Consider the following 19,641-nt stretch of genomic DNA (forward strand, 5'->3'; position numbering starts at 1 on the left):
CTTTTTCCTCTCGGAGGAGTCGTCCTCTCGGTAGCCATAGTTTCCTTATTGGCTGAGAATACTACCAACCTGAAATCGATCACCAGAAGCCATTCCCCAGAAGCCGTTCCGCGCTCCTCGGTAACTAAGGGCAACCGTGTGCTCCCGGATGTGACGTCAGCGTCCCTTTTTTCCTGTTCTTCCGTCCGTCGGCGGAACTCTGGGCTCCCGGATTTGGTTGTTGTGTACGTGGAAGAAGCCGGCGCATGCGCAGACCGGGCCCCTGTTCTCAGCTGTACGGGAGGAGCTGAGGGGAACATCCTCGGCTTCGGGGATACTGTCGGGGTCATGGTCACCCGCTGAAAGGACCCGCTTCGTGGAGGAGGGTGGCGCAGCCGTTCCACTGCAGCCTTCCCCGGGCCCTCGGCCGGTTGTCCTGGCCCTCGGCCTTCCCGCTTGGTGTAGCCACGGCCACTGCCGGCTGAGGAGGGGCGATGAGTTGGTTCAACGCCTCCCAGCTCTCCAGCTTTGCTAAGCAGGCCCTGTCCCAAGCCCAGAAGTCCATCGACAGGGTCCTGGACATCCAGGAAGAGGAGCCGAGCGCCTGGGCCGAGACCATTCCATACGGAGAGCCGGGTAAGGAGAGAAGCGGGGTCCCGAGGGCTCCCGCGGGCAAAGAGGGTAAGGGGTGTCGAGAAAGGTCCTTCGCCGAGAGTTCTCAGGAAGGAATTTCTCCGCGACCTGCTCCCAGTGCTGCTATAGTTTTCAGTTCGCTCTTTGTTGTTTTCCTCGGGGAAAATATAGCCCCAGATTCTTGTCTGTCAGGCTCTGACAGAGCGGGCTCTGTGAACTTCGAAAGACAGGAACTCTCTTGGTCCTGCCCCCAAGCCCTGTCCCTTCAAGCAGCTCCTAGAAGAGCATGTCCTATCCAAGGTCCATCGTTCGTAGATGAACAGGGACAGAAAGAACAATCGCTAACATGTAATGAACACTTCGTGCTTGGTAGCGTCTGATGAGCTTTTTAATGGCTTTCTCATCTTCCAGACAGTTCTTGAGTTAACTTCCTTAATATCCATGTTTTACAGAAGAGGAAAAGAAGGGTCACAATGGCTCAATAACTTATTAGGTCCCACAGCAGGTGAGGGGTAGGATACACTGAAGGTATACTACCTGTGGAAACTGTCAACCCAAGATTTTCAGATTTCTTCACATTTGATTGCTACAGAGCTAGGTCTGTCAGAATTTTGAGCTTAATCTTTCAGGGATTTTAAGTTGCTTTTGTCTCTAAATTGAAAGAATAGTTGAGGATTTTTTTTTTGGGGGGGGGGAAGAGATTTTCACTGTAGGGCGCTTGCGCTCGCCAGACAGACAGAGAGAGACATAGAGACAGAAAGCGAGAAATCACCCCCCAGGGGGCATGGTCACGCCACAATCCCTTCTCCTCCATTCTCCTCTCGGGATCTTGGGCACGCACGCACACGCGCCCGGCGTGAGTTTTAAGCCACCCGGTCCAGGACACGAACCGCAGTCGACTACGTGGGAGTCCAGCGACATAGCCATTACGCTAACTGCTGGTTCCCATAGTTGAGCATTTTGATGAATGTGGTAAAGATTTGCAGGTTTTGAGAGTGTATACATTTGTATGGAAAATAAGTTATTCTTGACTACCTTCTGGTTTCTGTTTTTAACTTAACATGATTGAAAAGTCAGAACCTAATTTTTGAAGTACATCATTTTAAGATTTTCTGGCTCATGTATATATTGTGATCTTACTACTTTTTGCAAGGTGTCACATAACCTTGCTGGGGAAAAACAACCAACTTGCTTTTTTCATACATAGCCCATATTTTGAATTACTAGCCTTTAGAGGAGATAGAATATAAGTTTTACATTTTTTTCTGAATTGTTTTCTGAAATCTAGCAACACTCATGCTATATAATTTATTCTTAAAAATTGGTTATCCAGAATAGACTCATGTTTTAGTGAAATGCCATGGGTGTTGATCATAAAACTATGGATATAAAACTACATCTTCAAACTAAAATTTCCTACATCCTTTTCATCCATTTGAAGTCACATAAAAAGATAGATTTTTTTGTGTAGGGCTTGATGTTTTTTTTCTTTTCTATTTCTTTCTTTTTTTCCTTTCTACTATTTTGCTATAAGGCACCTGTTCTTGCCTGGGAGAGATAGAGAAACAGAAAGGGAAAGTGAGAAGTCACCCCTCCAATGGGAATGGACACACCATAATCCCTTCTCCATTCTTCTCTCAGGATTTTGGGCATGTATGCACACATGCCCAGCATGTTTTTAAGCCACTGGGTCTGGACTAGAACCATAAAGTCTGTCTTGTGGGACTCAGATGTTTTAACCACTGTCTGACCTGGGCTTGATAGTTTTTAGGAGTTCTTTGTTCCTTGTTTTTTTTTTTTTTTTTTAAGAATTATTTATTTGGGATGAGCAGATGGCATAATAGTTATGTTGCTCACATATGGCTGACTGTGGTTCAAGTCCTGGGCCTGGAGGCTTGAAACTCATGCCAGCCACATGTACATGTGTGCCCCAAATCCCCAAAGATTGGAGGAAAAGGGATTGAGGCATGGCCGTCCCTCTTGGGGGGCGATTTCTCACTTTCCGTATCTTTGTCTTTTTAGAGAGTACATGCATCCTATAGCAAAAATCTCTCTCTCTAAAAGAAGGAATTATTTTATTTTATTTATTTATTTGTTTATTTTTTGGAGAGGTTTTTGCTATAGGGCGTGTGCGCTCGCCAGACAGGCAGAGAGAGACAGAGACAGAAAGCGAGAAATCAGCCCCCGGGGTATGGCCACGCCGCAATCCCTTCTCCATTCTCCTCTCGGGATCTTGGGCACGCATGCACATGTGCCTGGCGTGAGTTTTAAGCCACCGGTTCCGGGACGCGAACCGTGGTCGACTACATGGGAGTCCAGCGACATAGCCATTACGCTAACTGCTGGTCCCCCTTATTATTATTTTTTAATTCACTATAGGATATAGGGCACATACACTCACCAAAGACAGAAAGAAGGAAAGTGAGAAAGCAAGCTGCCAGGTCTGGGACTCGAACCACAGTTGGCCATGCGGGAATCCAGCATCTCAACCACTACTCCACCTGCTGGCCCTGGTTACTTGTGCTTTATCCACCAACAACGTTTTGTAAAGTTATTTAATTTAATTTATTTATTATGATTATTTTTTAATTTTACCAGAGAGAGAGAGGGCAAGTGAGAAAGTAAGCTGCCATGTCCAGGATTTGAACCACATTTGGCCATGTGGGATTCCAGCACTTTAAACACCATGCCACCTACCAGCCCCCACCAACTTCTGATTGTGCAGGATTTGTGATAGTTTTGCTTAGGCACTTTTTAATTTAGTAAAGGAATAATATTTTACAAGAAATATTTTAAATATCTTAGTGAGTAATTGTTCCTTGTTTTTTTTTTTTTTTTTTAAGAATTATTTATTTGGGATGAGCAGATGGCATAATAGTTATGTTGCTCACATATGGCTGACTGTGGTTCAAGTCCTGGGCCTGGAGGCTTGAAACTCATGCCAGCCACATGTACATGTGTGCCCCAAATCCCCAAAGATTGGAGGAAAAGGGATTGAGGCATGGCCGTCCCTCTTGGGGGGCGATTTCTCACTTTCCGTATCTTTGTCTTTTTAGAGAGTACATGCATCCTATAGCAAAAATCTCTCTCTCTAAAAGAAGGAATTATTTTATTTTATTTATTTATTTGTTTATTTTTTGGAGAGGTTTTTGCTATAGGGCGTGTGCGCTCGCCAGACAGGCAGAGAGAGACAGAGACAGAAAGCGAGAAATCAGCCCCCGGGGTATGGCCACGCCGCAATCCCTTCTCCATTCTCCTCTCGGGATCTTGGGCACGCATGCACATGTGCCTGGCGTGAGTTTTAAGCCACCGGTTCCGGGACGCGAACCGTGGTCGACTACATGGGAGTCCAGCGACATAGCCATTACGCTAACTGCTGGTCCCCCTTATTATTATTTTTTAATTCACTATAGGATATAGGGCACATACACTCACCAAAGACAGAAAGAAGGAAAGTGAGAAAGCAAGCTGCCAGGTCTGGGACTCGAACCACAGTTGGCCATGCGGGAATCCAGCATCTCAACCACTACTCCACCTGCTGGCCCTGGTTACTTGTGCTTTATCCACCAACAACGTTTTGTAAAGTTATTTAATTTAATTTATTTATTATGATTATTTTTTAATTTTACCAGAGAGAGAGAGGGCAAGTGAGAAAGTAAGCTGCCATGTCCAGGATTTGAACCACATTTGGCCATGTGGGATTCCAGCACTTTAAACACCATGCCACCTACCAGCCCCCACCAACTTCTGATTGTGCAGGATTTGTGATAGTTTTGCTTAGGCACTTTTTAATTTAGTAAAGGAATAATATTTTACAAGAAATATTTTAAATATCTTAGTGAGTAATATCATTCTTAATGATCAGGTTTGTAGTAGTAACTGTTTCTGTGAGTGTTATTATAATTTCCTTTTAACTCCAGAAGGTATTTTCTATTTTTAAAAATTCTGTTGTCAGCTACCTTGTATATAAAAAAGTGATAGTTCTAAATTAATGCACACCTAAAGTTCATAATGACCTTTTGATTGCTGACATAATCTGGAATTTGGAAAGAAAAACAAAACTTTCTCTTAGTGTGGGTTTGAAGAGTGGGACTTAGAGAATGGTATTGCCATTAAGCAGATGAAAATTTGCCTGTTCTTTAGCATTTATCATTCCTATGAGTTTAATTTGATCTTTGGAAATAAACATTTGTCACCAGTATTTTGAGTTTAGTTTTTGAGTGTTATCCTCTGTTTAGTTCATAACTAAGATTTCCTATTGTTATTATTAGAAAATACAAAACTAAATAGATAGGGTCATTTTGCCATGACTACACACATACTGCCTTTTATTGTGAAATGAATCATATGTATTTGGGTATACCATGGGTTATGGAACAGATAGCATTACTTTCTTAACTTGTGAGAGAATAACATACATGCTTTCGTTAGTCCAGACCATATCTGTTCTTCTTCTTCTTTTTTTTTTTTTTTTGGAGAGGTTTTTGCTATAGGGTGTGTGCGCTTAACAGAAAGAGAGACAGAAAGCAAGAAATCATCACCCCGCGGGTGGGGGTGGGGAGGCCATGCCACAGTCCTTTCTCCTCCATTCTCCTCTTGGGATTTTGGGCACACGCGTGCACACACGGCTGGCGTGGGTTTAAGCCACCGGGTCCGGGACTCGAACCGCAGTTGACTATGTGGAAGTCCAGCAACATAGCCATTACACCTACTGCTGGTCCTCCATATCTGTTTTTTAATCTATACTTCTAGTTCCTATTAGACAGGTTCACATTAGTTTTCTTCTTTAAAAGAAGTAGTAAAAAAGTGCAAAGTGCAGATTGTGTTCTATAGGTTTTCTCTTTTGACATTCATATTCGTATTGATTTATGATGATGATTGAAATATTAATATATGTATTTACTTTTTATTTTTTATTTTTTGTGAAAGGAATAAGTCCCCCTATTAGTGGAGGATGGGATACCTCAACCTGGGGGTTAAAATCAAACACTGAACCTCAGAGTCCACCAATAGCCTCTCCTAAAGCAATTACAAAGCCAGTTCGGAGAACTGTGGTAGATGAATCTGAAAATTTCTTCAGTGCCTTTCTCTCTCCATCGGATGTTCAAACCATTCAGCAGAGTCCAGTGGTATCAAAACCTCCAGCTAAATCTCAGCGACCAGAAGAAGAAGTGAAAAGCACCTTACACAAACCTTTGCACACTGGGCAGTCAAGAACTACTGAAGCAAATGAACCAAAAGTGAAACAACCTTCTTTGTGTGTATCAGGGGAAACTCTGGCAGTAGATACTCCATCATCTAAAACTGAAGATAAGCATGAAGAAACTGATAATAAAGAATCTGATGTGAAGCTGCCAACTGTACATTTGAAAGTATCTGAAAGTGTGATTAATGTAAAAACAACCACAGAAGGTGTAGCTAATACATCTACACAGTCTCTCCCAACAGAAACAAAGGACACAGCTTTGGAACCTAAGGAACAAAAACATGAAGACAGACAGAGCAATACACCCTCTCCTCCTGTTAGTACTTTCTCATCAGGTACATCTACCACCAGTGATATTGAAGTTTTAGATCATGAAAGTGTAATAAGTGAGAGCTCAGCGAGTTCAAGACAAGAGACTACAGATTCAAAATCAAGTCTTCACTTGATGCAGACATCTTTTCAACTTCTCTCTGCATCTGCTTGTCCTGAATATAATCGTTTAGATGATTTCCAAAAACTCACTGAGAGTTGCTGCTCATCTGATGCTTTTGAAAGAATAGACTCATTTAGCGTACAGTCATTAGATAGCCGGAGTGTAAGTGAAATCAATTCAGATGATGAATTGTCAGGCAAAGGATATGCTTTAGTGCCTATTATTGTTAATCCTTCGACTCCAAAGACTAAAATAATTGAACCTGTTGAAGGAAAATCTGAAGAAGAAGCAAATGAAACATTAATTATACCCACCGAAGAAGCAGAAATGGAAGAAAGTGGACGAAGTGCAACTCCTGTTAACTGTGAGCAGCCCGATACCTTGGTATCCTCTCTACCACTGCATGACGGAGGGGCTGTCTTAGACAAGGTGGCTGAGCAGTGTGAAGCTCCTGAAAGTCAGCCAGAAGCACCTTCTGAGAAGGAAGATGTTTGCAAGGTAATTCTATAGGTGGGAGGAGGTTGAAATATTTTATTGACGCATAATGATTTGTACTGATTAAAAAATAGATATTTTGCCATTTTGTTGTAGCATTAAGGACCTTAAAATTGAAGAATTATTGACATTCAAAATGGCTTTAAGGCAATTATGGTAGAATAAATCAATATTTAAATATAACTAAATACGAAAAAATGCTTACATTTTCATTATTGAGTCCTTATCACCTTAAAATTTTCTTATGCTGTGCTCAGTTGTAGTATGTCAATTTGCAAAGGACTATTTTTTTTTTGAGAGGTTTTTGCTATACTGCGCGAGCACTCGCCAGACAGACAGAGACAGAGAGACAGAAAGCAAGAAATCACCCCCCAGGGGGGATGGCCATGCCGCAGTCCCTTCTCCTTCGTTCTCCTCTCAGGATCTTGGGCATGCACGCACGCGTGCCTGGCGTGAGTTTAAGCCACCAGGTCGGGGACTTGAACTGTGGTCGGCTATATGGGAGTTCAGCGACATAGCCATCATGCTAACTGCTGATCCCAAGGACTGTTTTTTTTTTTTTTTTTTAATGTAATATGTACCTTTAACTCCTATGCCAATAGAGGTGCTAAAATAAATCTAAATACTCCTTTTACAAATATCAGTATATTTTGCATGTTCACATTATTTGTTTATTTGTATTGCTTTTGATAGATGGCACATGTGCTAGAAAGAGACAAAGAGACAGGAAGAGGGAGAGGGAAGCAGCACCCCAATGGGATGTGATCACATCACAATCCCTTTTCCTTTTTCTAGTCTGTCAGTATTTGGGGCATGCATACACCCACTCCCAGATTGTTTTTCTTTCCTTTTATTTTTTTTTTTGAGAGGTTTTTGCTATAGGGCGTGTGTGCTCGCCAGACAAACAGAGAGAGACAGAGAGAGATAGAAAGCGAGAAATCACCCCCCAGGGGGGATGGCCAAACCGCAATCCCTTCTCCTCCATTCTCCTCTTGGGATTTTGGGCCCATATGCACATGTGCCTGGTATGTTTTAAGCCGCCTGGTTTGAGTCTTGAATCGCAGTCAGCTGCATGGGAGTCCAGTGAAGTAACTGCTATGCCAATTTCTGGTCCCCCCAGATTGTTTTTCAAGCTGCTTGGGCCAGGATTCTAATGGCAGTCAGCTATATGGGATCCAGCTCCCTTAAACACTAGGCTACAGAATTGACCATATTTGTTATTTTATAAAAGTTTATTTATCTTCCGTGATAGGCAGAAAGACAGGTACACCCAACAGAGTCCTCATGCCATCATCTACACTCGGTCCCAGCTAGAGCACAGATTTGCATACATGTATTGGGTGTGTCTTAGGCTCCAATTTGTGACTTTCTCATGTGGGTCCACTTGTGTTACTACTGTGCCACTGTTTGGTTCCTGTAGTAAATTTTTTTTTTTAAGAATTTTTTTAATTTAACTTTATTTATTATTATTATCATTGTTATTTTCCAGTTTGATCAGAGAGAGACAGAGAGAGAGAGAGAGAGGAAGTGAGAAAGCAAGCCACCAGGTTCAAGACTTGAACTGTGGTTGGCCATGTGGGAGTCCGGAGCCCTTAACCACTATACCACTTGCCAGCCTCCCTATAGCAAATTTTAAGTGAGAATTTAATCTTTATATTAGTTACTGATGTTATTCTATTAGTAATTTAATATTATTGTCATTAATGCATAAGGAGTATATCTCCTTATATTGCTTCAGTTTGTTTTCTCAATTTTTAAAAAATATTTCCTATTGTAGCTATCTTACATGAATGAGTAAAGAAAATATCCAAGGGACCAAAACCTTGCTTAGGAATGACATACTGCTTTTTCCTAATACATATAAAAGTGAAGTTGTGTAAGTTTTTTAACATTAAGTCACAGTTTTGTTTTTTTCCTGTGATTTTTAGTTATAGAAATTAAGTTGAATCTGGCTTTTTTTTTTTTTTTTTTGAGAGGTTTTTGCTATAGGGCACGTGTGCTCGCCAGAAAGACAGAGGGAGACAGAGAGACAGAAAGCAAGAAATCACCCCCTGGCGTGAGTTTAAGCCACCGGGTCTGGGAATCGACAGAGCCATTACACCAGCTGCTGGTCCTGGATCTGGTATCTTAGTAGGCTCCTGAGATATAGGATGTCTTGAAGAATTGTTCTGTAAGTTCCATGTGTTGAATTATTTAATATAAAAAAAGTACCAGGTTCTGTTACCTAGTTACAAACAAACAAAATACCATGTAATAATACTGTTTGGTAATAGCTGTATACTATAAAATTATAGCAGTTTGAGTTCTTAGAAACTAACACTGGTTACTATCATTAAGATATTTTTGAATATTTTCTTTTTTTTGGAGAGATTTTCACTGTAGGGCACGTGCGCTCTCCAGACAGACAGAGACATAGAGACAGAAAGCAAGAAATCACCCCCCAGGGGGGATGGTCACGCCGCAATCCCTTCTCCTCCATTCTCCTCTTGGGATCCTGGGCACGCACGCACACGCGCCCGGCGTGAGTTCTAAGCCACCGGGTCCAGGATGCAAACCGTGGTCGACTACGTGGGAGTCCAGCGACATAGCCATTATGTTAACTACTGGTTCCCTTGAATATTTTCATTGTATTTGATAAGGTAAGTGATTTCTGAATTAATCTAGACCTAACTCAGGTAAGACAATTATTTTTAAAGTCTGAAAGGTACCCATCCTCTCCTATACAACCAGGTTATCTATTTCGGCAGGATGTAAATAATAAGATATTTTCAGCATTACTTTTTGTTTAACTTCATACTGGTATATTCTGGAAATTTAAAAATTATTTACCTAAGGGTTTTCTATAATTACTAGTTTTAAAGTACACTGTATCATACTAAAAAATAACATTACATATTTGGGTTAAGGATTAATATGGGAAACAGACACTTGTATATCCATTACTTAGCTCAGGTAATAGAACATTTGCAGAGGCTTTGAAGCTTCTCTTTGATTTTTTTGGATTGCTTCCTTCTCCCTTCTGGTGGATATGCAGATTGTTCTCAGATTTATGCTCTTAACAATCTTCTATGTTCTTAAGAAAATAACAATTTTCCAATATATATTTAAAAGTGGAATTTTCTATTAAAAGGGTATGTAGATCTTTTTTTATTTTTTTTAGAGAGGTTTTCACTATAGGGCCCGTGTGCTCGCCAGACAGACAGAGACATAGAGACAGAAAGCAAGAAATCACCCCCCAGGGGGGATGGTTACGCCACAATCCCTTCTCCTCCATTCTCCTCTCAGGATCTTGGGCAAGCACGTACATGCGCCCGGCATTAGTTCCTAGCCACCGGGTCCAAGACGCGAACCGCGGCCGACTACATGGGAGTCCAGCGACATAGCCATTACGCTAACTGCTGGTTCCCATAGATCTTCATAAAGTTAACTGCCTAATTGTTTTCCAAAGGCACTTATTAATTTACACTTCTACCAGCTATGCGGTTATGTTGATTTATATGCTCCTATCAGCTATGTAAGAATTTTCCATTCACTGTGTTCCCAGTATTACTCTCATTATTTTTATGAGATAATGCTGCTTTATTTATAATAGCAGTTAGGTTACCTTTATAACCAATAATCTGCATGTAAAAATGTTTTGTAAAGTTAAATGTTTTGACTTTTATGTATTTTCCTTATCCAGACAGTTGAATTTCTGAATGAGAAACTAGAAAAAAGAGAGGCTCAGTTATTATCTCTTAGTAAAGAAAAAGCACTTCTTGAAGAAGCTTATGATAACCTGAAAGAGTAAGTATTTTATAAATGTGTATTTTGCACATTTTGTGGTGGCCCATCTACTTTCTCATTATTTATGATTGTTACTGAAATTAAAATATTACATAGTTTAATTTGTTTATAATTATTGAAAATTGAACTTAATTTCAATTATAACCTTACTTAAAGATTAGTTTTCTTTTCAAATTACCTTTACTTTTGGCATTGGAGAGAGGTGTTTTGCCAAAAAAAAGAAAAGAAAATAATTAAGTAAACTTTATTATTAATAGATTTTAGGTATTAGAAATTTAAAATATATACTTAAAGGAAATTGTAATATTGTAGTTAAAAAATACTGTGTATTTGTTTATCTTATGGAGATGATTGGAAAATGTGACACATGGAGTCTGAATTGAACATTTATTTTACTTTTTTCTTATTTTTGAACATTAAATATTGGTTATATTTTCACTTTCTCACAGGTATTCCTTGTCTTTATTTTTTTTAATTTTGGAGAGGTTCTTGCTATAGGGCATGTGCACTCTCCAGAAAGAGAGACACAGAAAATGAGAAATCATCCCCACCCCAGGGGGGATGACCACACTGCAGTCCCCTCTTCTCCATTCTCCTCTCAGTATCTTGGGCATGCATGCACACGTGCCCAGCATGAGTTCAAGCCACTGGGTCCTGGACTTGAACCTGCAGTCGATTACATGGGAGTCCAGTGACATAGCCATTATGCCAACTGCTGGTCCCTCATAGGTTTTCTTTGAGGTATTTTAAAATAAATTTAGCATGTAATTTTTCCCTTAAAACTCCGTAGACTTAAAACTCATCTATTTTACAGTATGTTTTGGAGAAAATGTTACCTTCCTTTTGAGAACTGAACTCATCTTTTTTAAAAATTATTTTTATTGAACTTTATTTATTTATTTTATTTTATTTTGTTTGACCAGAGAGGGGCAGAGTGGGGCAGAGTGAGAGAGAGCCAGAAAGTGAGAAGACAAGGTGCCAGGTCTAGGATTCAAACCTTGGTCAGCCATGTGGGAGTCTAGCGCCCTTAACCACCATGCCACCTGCCGGTCCTGAGAACTGAACCCATCTTGATCCTTGGGAATATATAAATAGTATTCTTATTTTCAAATATTACTTTAATTTTAGTGAAATGTTTAGAGTGAAAGAAGAAAGCAGTAGCATTTCCTCCTTGAAGGATGAGTTTACTCAAAGAATTGCGGAAGCAGAAAAGAAAGTTCAGCTGGCTTGCAAAGAGAGAGATGCTGCTAAAAAGGTAATAGAAATTTAAAATATTAATAATTAAATTCTATAGAAGCACAGATTTTTGAGGGATGCACTCATAATATTTTGGTACTGCAAAAAAGAATTACAAGATTAAAAGGACACCTTATGGAATATTAACATTTAAATTATAGATGTTTTAGATATATTTAAATTTATAGACTGATACTTTACAAATTCTAAACCAGTATTTGTTTAATTTATGTATAAGTCCTTGCAAGATATATAGCAAAGATCATTAGGATAATTTTTTAAATTATAATTCCATCATAGTATTTAACACTTAAATCTAAATGATATATAAATTAAAAAAGCCATAATTACTCTCATTTGTTATTTTTCTATCACTTCAGACCTATAAAATCATATGCTTCTTCAATTTAAATTAATTTTGAATACAAATTTTCTAATGGTTAGTGATTTTCTTTTGGAAGATATAACATTGATTTATTCTAATGCAGAATTTCTCAGCTTTGATATTGTTGAATTTTGAGTTGGATCATTCTGATTTGTCTGTGCTGTTCTAAGTGTTGTTGGATATTTAGCAGCAAGATGCCAATAGCATTCTCCCATCCCTGCCATCAGTTGAGATAATTGAGAGTATTGCCAGACGTTACCATATGTCCTGTGGGAGCAAAGTTATCCCTGGTTGGGAACCATTGTTCTAATTTAGGTTAGTTGTCCTTATAAAAAATTGGAGAAAATTTAATGTTAGTAATCATTGCTTGTTATTATTAGTAACATTGTCTTGGGATTTGGCCTTTCTCGAGTTGCTTTCCCTTTCTCAGCCAACCTTGCTGTTAATTTATCATTTTTCCTCTGTGTATACTTATAGAAAAGAAATATGTAATACACTTATAGCCATTTGGTTACTTTAATTAGCCAAATCATTTCCAATTCTAACAGGAACCTGAGACTGCCTAACCCAAAGTACCACTTTCTGTCCCTACTGTATTGTGGTCCTGTTGTATGCTTAACTTGTATTATGTATATGTAAAGATAGGGAGGGTATTGAAAATGAATGTATTCTCATTTATATTTTGTGTGTATTAAAACCTGCTTCTGTGTCTGAAGTTAGGTTTTTTATGTCACATTCAAAGCTATTTTCTTAGTCTTAGCCAAAAGCAATAGGTAAACTGATTCTAAACTGGAATGTGGTAATGAATGGTTTTGTTGGATAGAAAAAAAAAAACTGAAAATATGTCTAGAGTGACCTATCTATGATATTCACAGACTTTTTTTTTTATTAGGAAATAAAAAATATTAAAGAAGAACTTGCCACTAGATTAAATAGTAGTGAGACTGCAGACCTTTTGAAAGAGAAGGATGAGCAGATCAGAGGGCTAATGGAAGAAGGTATGTAAAGTATTTAATGGATTATGAAAATATTGTAAGAAAAAATATTTTCTACATGACAAAGTGATGCATCCTAATATAAAATATTGAAAGCAAGGACAGTCTGGATTAAACCACAGAAATGTTAAGTGACAGTTTTTCAAAGAATAGGGAGGGGAGAAGGTGTACTGAAACAACTATATATGTATATAGCTTTTTGTTTCTAGGGAGGTTTGTAAAAAAATAATAATAATTAACTCCCTAAAAGGCAGAGATTTGTGCTGCCCTGAGAAAGCTTTATGGAGAAAGAGAAATGGAAAGTGAGAAAATATCCCCCATGGAGAATGGTCATGTTGTAATCCCTTCTCCATTTCTCCCTTTTTTGATTTTGGGCATACATACACATGCAGCCAGTGTGTTTCTCAAGCCACTGGCCCTGGGACTCGAGCCATGCTGTCTTAACCACTATGCCATGGTCTAGCCCAAGCTCATTTAAACTGAGATATTTGAGCTTTGAAATTCTGAGATCTATATAGATTTATATCTTAATCCCTAGTTTGGGTACTGTATAGTATTATATTATTTTGACATTTGATAGTGAAATTTTTTTTTTTTTGGAGAGGTTTTTGCTAAAGGGCACATGCACTCACCAAAAAGATAGAGACAGAGAGAAAGCGAGAAATCACCCTTCAGAGGGGATGGCCATGCTGCAGTCCCTTCTTCTCCATTCTCCTCTTGAGATCTTGGGCATGCACGCTCATGTGCCTGGCGTGAGTTTAAGCCACCAGGTCCAAGACTTGAACCATGGTCAACCACGTAGGAGTCCAGCGACATAGCTATTATGCCAACTACTGGTCCCGATAGTGAATTTTTTATTGTGTTCACTTACTAATTTTTAAATTGTTAAGTACTTTAGTAGCTGAAAAGATTTATAATTACTAGGGTTATAGGAATTGAATGTCCATATCCTAAGATAAATCTTTATAATTAGACACTGAATTAACTTCTTTATGATATTCTGGGAATGAGAAGATTTTGGAAATGGTGGTCAAGTGAACTTCTCCTTTTTTTTTTCCCCTCAGAATTTTTCTATTTATAAGACTAATACTTAGTTTGGGGTCAGTCGGTGGTGAGGTAGTTAAAGTGCTGGACTTCCACATGGCCAACTATGGTTTGAGTCCAGGACCTGGTGGTTGGTTTTCTCACTTTTTATCTCTCTCTCTCTGTTTCTGTCTGGTGAGCATGCACACCCTATTGCAAATTAATACATAAAATTAAATACATCTTAAAAAAAAAAAAAGAGAATGATACTTGCAGGTCAGCCCTGTGGCCTAGTGGTCAAGAAAGCTGGATCACACATGGGCGACTGAGCAGTTTGACTCCTGGCCCTGATGACATGCTAGGTACATGTGCATGTGTGCCCAAAATTCCAATGGGATGGAGAAGTAAAGGAGATGGATTGTGGTATGACCACAGTCCATTGGGGGGGTGCTTTCTTCTTTTCCCTCTCTGTCTCTGTCTCTAGTACATGCATTTGTCTTCTTTCAACTAAAAGAGTAAAAGAGAAAAGATGCTTGCAGAAAATAATATGAAGAAAGAGTGAAATAGACTATATTGTGTCATCTGAAAAGTTATGACATGTTTTTCTGTACAAAAATGTTTCATGACTTTTGCAGTGACCCAATAATACAGTATTATAAGGAACTATTTATTACTTCCATTCTTTTTAAATTTTTTGCATTCACAGGAAAGAGAGAGAGAGAAATAGAAAGTAAGAAATTACCCTGTGGATTGGCCATGCCACAATCCTTTCTATTCCAGTCTTCTCTTGGGATTTTGGGCATGTTTTCACCCGGCGTGTTTTCCAAGCTGCCATGTCTGGGACTTGAACTGCACAGTCAGCCATATAGGATCCAGCCTTCCTAACCTCCATGTTACCTGCTGGATGTTTTAATTCTCTTTTTAAGTATTTTAAAATGTAGGTAAGATCATGTATTTATTTTGCAATCTTCCCTTTTTTAATTTTGAAATACTTTTGCTATAGGATGCATGTGCTCACTAGAGATACAGAGAGACAGAAAGCAAGAAATCACCCCCCAGGGGGATTGGTCATGCTACAGTCTCTTTTCTTCCAGTCTCCTCTTGGGAATTTGGGCATGCATGCACATGTGCCTGGTGTGAGTTTAAGTCACCAGGTCCAGGACTCAAACTGCTGTCAACTATGTGGGAGTCCAGTGATGTAACTGTTAGGCCATCTGCCAGTCCTGCAGTCTTCCTTTTACATCAACCTGTGCCATTAAAAATTTTGCTCATCATTGCTTGTGGCCATATGAAAGTCCATTATATGGGTATACCATAACTTTTTTTTATTGTTTTCTTAATATTTACATTTATTTCTAAAATTTAATGTTAGTGTTGGAATGAACATTTCTCCACTTAAATCACTGAGCTTAAGTGAATTTCTAGGGAAAATGAATAACTTGAGTACAGTAGGAAGCAGTTCATTTGAAAATAGCTTTACCCAGCTTTTCAGTTATTGAGCCAATATTTATTGAAAAGTTAGTATGTCAGATACTCTGTTTGATACAATGCTCAATGTGACATGCTCCTTGTCCTTTACGAGTTTAGTTTAGTGAGAGGAAAATATAGGTACACAGAATTATATAAAATAATATTAAGCACTAAAATAAAAGAATGAAGGAAAAGTTGATAAAACACATAATCATTAATCATCTCAAGATATCTTACATCTTGAAGTTATTAACTGCCTTATGTTATAATATTAAAGGGAAGAGTAAATATATGATATTGTAATTTTTAAAAATTATTGAAGATATTATTATCAAATGACATTGGAATTTAATAATTTTGTCAAGAGGGTGGGATAAGATATTCTTTTGCTTAACCTCTTTATAAAAGAGATAGAATGATTTCACACAGGAGTATTTACATGTGGTTTTCATATCGCTTAGAAAATTTTTTTGGGGGGAGGGACTTTTGCTAAAGGGCATGTGCACTCTCCAGAAAGAGAGACAGAGAAAGAGAAAGCAAGAAATCACCCCCCAGGAGGGATGGCCATGCCGCAATCCCTTCTCCTCCATTCTCTTCTTGGGATCTTGGACACGCACATACACATGCCCAGAGTGAGTTTAGGCCACCACGTCTGGTACTCAAACCATGGTTGACTACATGGGAGCCCAGTGACATAGCCATTACACCAACTGCTGGTCCCAAGAAATACTTTTTTTATTATTTATTTTTGTTTGTTTTTAGTTTGCTGTAGAGCACGTACACTCACAAGAACGAGAGAAAGAGAGAGAAAAAGTGAGAAATCACCCCCCAGGGAAGATGACCACACCATAACCCCTTCTCCATTCTCATTTCTGTGCTTTGAGCATGCACACATGCCCAATGTGATTTTCTTGCCACTGAGTCCAGGACTTGAACCATGTAGTCAGCCAGATGGGATCCAGCCACCTTACCTTTACCTGCTGGCCCTAGGAAGGTTTTGTTTTGTTTTAGGTTTTTGCCGTAGAGCATGTGAGCTCACCAGAGTGAGACAGAGAAAGAGAAAGTGGTAATCATGCCATGGGAGGAATGGCTATGCTGCAGTCCCTTCACCTCCATTCTCCTCTTAGGCTTTTGGGCATGTGTGCACATGTACTCAACATAATTTTCAAGCCACTGGGTCTGGGACTTGAACTACGGAGTTAGCCACGTGGAATTTAGCACTTTAACCACCACACCACTTTCTGACCCTATTTGAAGTTTTTTTTATCACTTCCATAAGCAAGAGAGACCCCACTTTCTAACAGGGTCTTGGTGCCACAGCCCACCCCCTAGCTTTCTGTCAGTGCCAGATCACAGGCATGCATGTGCCTAGTATACTCAGAGAGGTCTTCAGATTTGAATGGGAGCTTTCCCATGTGGGATTGCCTCCCAGAGCATGTGTTTCACTGCTGCACCACCATCTGTCCTCTTTCCCCACCATGATTTTTAAAACCTATACCTAAAGAGCTGAAAAAGTCAAAGCTAAAAGCACCTTACAAAGAATATCAATTACTTCATTACCTAGATTCAAGTGTTGACATTTTGCCACATTTCTTCCATGTCTTTCTGCACACATATACTGCTGTTGGGCCAAACCATTTGAAGACAGGTTACAGACACTGTGACATTCTACTCATAAGTTCCTCAATATGTGTCTCTTAAGGGAGAGACAAATACATTATCATAATTATACCTCTGAAAATCACTACTAATTTATAGGTGTAATCCAACATATAGTGTATTGTTTATTTCAGTTATCTCCAAAATGTCCTTTAGAGTTGGTCATTTGTTCTGTCCTGGGATCCAGTCAGAGTTTGTCCATTGCAATTGGCTGTTATGTCTTTTCAGTCTTCCACCCATCTAGAATAGTTCTCACTCCTTATGACATTGACTACTGCTTTGTAGGGTTCAGAGCAGTTGTCCCACAGAATATCCCATGTTCAGAAATTTGTCATTTTCATCACGATTACATTCAGATAAAATTCCTATTAAATTCTCATAAATGATATCGCACATCCACCACTACATCACTTCATTAGACAAACTTTAGGCTATAGCGTAGTTGGTGTTGATGAAACTGAATGCTTGTTTAAGGTGGTCACTGCCAGATTTTTCATCGGAAAAGCACATTTTCTCCTTTGTAATTAATATGTGGGAGCAGTTCTTTTTTTAAGAGAGAGAGAGATTTCTGCTATAGGGTATGTGTGCTTGCCAAATAGACTGAGAGAGACCGAAAGCAAGAAATCACAACCCCCCACAGGGGGGATGGCCACAACGCAATCCCTTCTCCTCCATTTCCTCTCAGAATCTTGGGCACAGACACATGCACCCGGTGTGAATTTTAAGCTGCTGGGTCCGGGACTCAAACTGTGGGTGACTAGGTGGGTGTCCAGCAACATAACCATTATACCTTGCTGGTTCTGAAGAGCAGTTCTTTAAGACTGTCAATATGCTGAGGCCAGTAGGTGGCATGGTGGTTAAGGTGCTAGTCTCCCACATGGCCGACCATGGTTCAAATACCAAACCCTGTGGCTTGAAAATCACACTGGCCACATGTGTGTGCATGCATGCCCAAAATGGTGAAAACTTTAAAAAAAATTTAAAAAGATTGTCAATTTGCTGCTCCCCAATTGTTTTTTCACCTGATGATCTTTGCATTCATTGATCATTTGTTTCCAAATGAGTTGTAATTGGGTTTACAGAATTGTGATTTTAAAAATTTCTGTCATTTTATATCACATTCTATTAGGTCATCAGGAAAGTCATGATGTATTTTTCTGTGAAAAAAATGCATCATGACTTTTCCAACGACCCAATATGTAGTGTGGATAAAACATTCTGTTAAGTTTTTAGGAGATTGTTAGTGTTTGAATTTATGCTTTTTTACTGTTTTCAGGAGAAAAACTTTCCAAACAACAGCTGCATAATTCTAACATCATCAAGAAATTAAGAGTTAAAGACAAAGAAAATGAAAATACTATTGCGAAGCTGAACAAAAAAGTTAAAGAGCTGGAAGAGGAATTGCAACATTTAAAACAGGTGAGTAACATCATTCTTTACATATATATATTATTATTCTTTTGTAAACAGTTGGCCATGGTTTATGGAACTTTTGGAATGATGTAATGGGGTGTATCATGTAAGAAGAATTTTTCAGGGGCCAGCAGGTGGCGTGGTGGTTAAAGGTGCCAGACTTCCACATGGCCGACTGCAGTTTGAGTCCTGGACCTAGTGGTTTGCTTTCTCACTTTCTCTCTCTCTCTCTCTCTCAGCACGTGCATGCTCTGTCCCTCTCTGGTTAAATAAATAAATAAATAATGTTAAATAGAGCTTTTTTTTTTTTCTTATTTTAGAGAGGTTTTTGCTATAGGGTGCGTGCGCTTGCCAGAAAGACAGAGACAGAGAGACAGAAAGCAAGAAATCACCCCCCCACACACACCAGGGGGGTGAGCCACGTCCCAATCCCTTCTCCTCCATTCTCCTCTCGGAATCTTGTGCACGCACGCACATGCGCCTGACGTGAGTTTAAGCCACTGGGTCCAGGACTCTAACCACAGTCGACTACATGGGAGTCTAGCGACATAGCCATTATGCTAACTGCTGGTCCCAAAACAATTCTTTAAAAAAAAAAAGAAATTTTTAGACAATTTGCTAGATGGCTATTAAGGTTTTTCTTCATTACTAAAACACTTGAGATTCCTAGAGTACAATTATTCACCATGGTGTTATTTATTGAAAAATACTTCCATCTTTTTCATAACATAGGTCCTTGATGGCAAAGAAGAGGTTGAGAAACAACACAGAGAAAATATTAAAAAACTAAATTCTGTGGTAGAACGCCAAGAGAAAGATCTTGGTCGCCTTCAAGTAGACATGGATGAATTGGAAGAAAAGAACCGGAGTATTCAGGCTGCTCTGGATAGTGCATACAAGTAAGAAAATGAACAAATATCCAACCCAT

General features: G+C 39.2%; 1 protein-coding gene across 1 annotated transcript in view; it reads left to right on the forward strand.

Moving 5' to 3' along the window:
- The first annotated feature begins 261 nt into the window (after nt 1-261).
- Nucleotides 262-19,641, forward strand: part of TMF1 (TATA element modulatory factor 1) — a 37,367-nt gene continuing 17,987 nt past the window's right edge. The window contains exons 1-7 of the mRNA XM_006160353.3: nt 262-615; nt 5,542-6,749; nt 10,429-10,532; nt 11,661-11,787; nt 13,046-13,151; nt 18,577-18,719; nt 19,446-19,612. Of these exons, the coding sequence (XP_006160415.1) occupies nt 474-615; nt 5,542-6,749; nt 10,429-10,532; nt 11,661-11,787; nt 13,046-13,151; nt 18,577-18,719; nt 19,446-19,612 (1,997 nt within the window). The 5' untranslated portion in view covers nt 262-473. The remainder of the gene's footprint in view (nt 616-5,541; nt 6,750-10,428; nt 10,533-11,660; nt 11,788-13,045; nt 13,152-18,576; nt 18,720-19,445; nt 19,613-19,641) is intronic.

The sequence above is a fragment of the Tupaia chinensis genome, unplaced genomic scaffold (assembly GCF_000334495.1).
Source record: "Tupaia chinensis unplaced genomic scaffold, TupChi_1.0 Scaffold000682_1, whole genome shotgun sequence".
Lineage (NCBI taxonomy): Eukaryota > Metazoa > Chordata > Mammalia > Scandentia > Tupaiidae > Tupaia > Tupaia belangeri.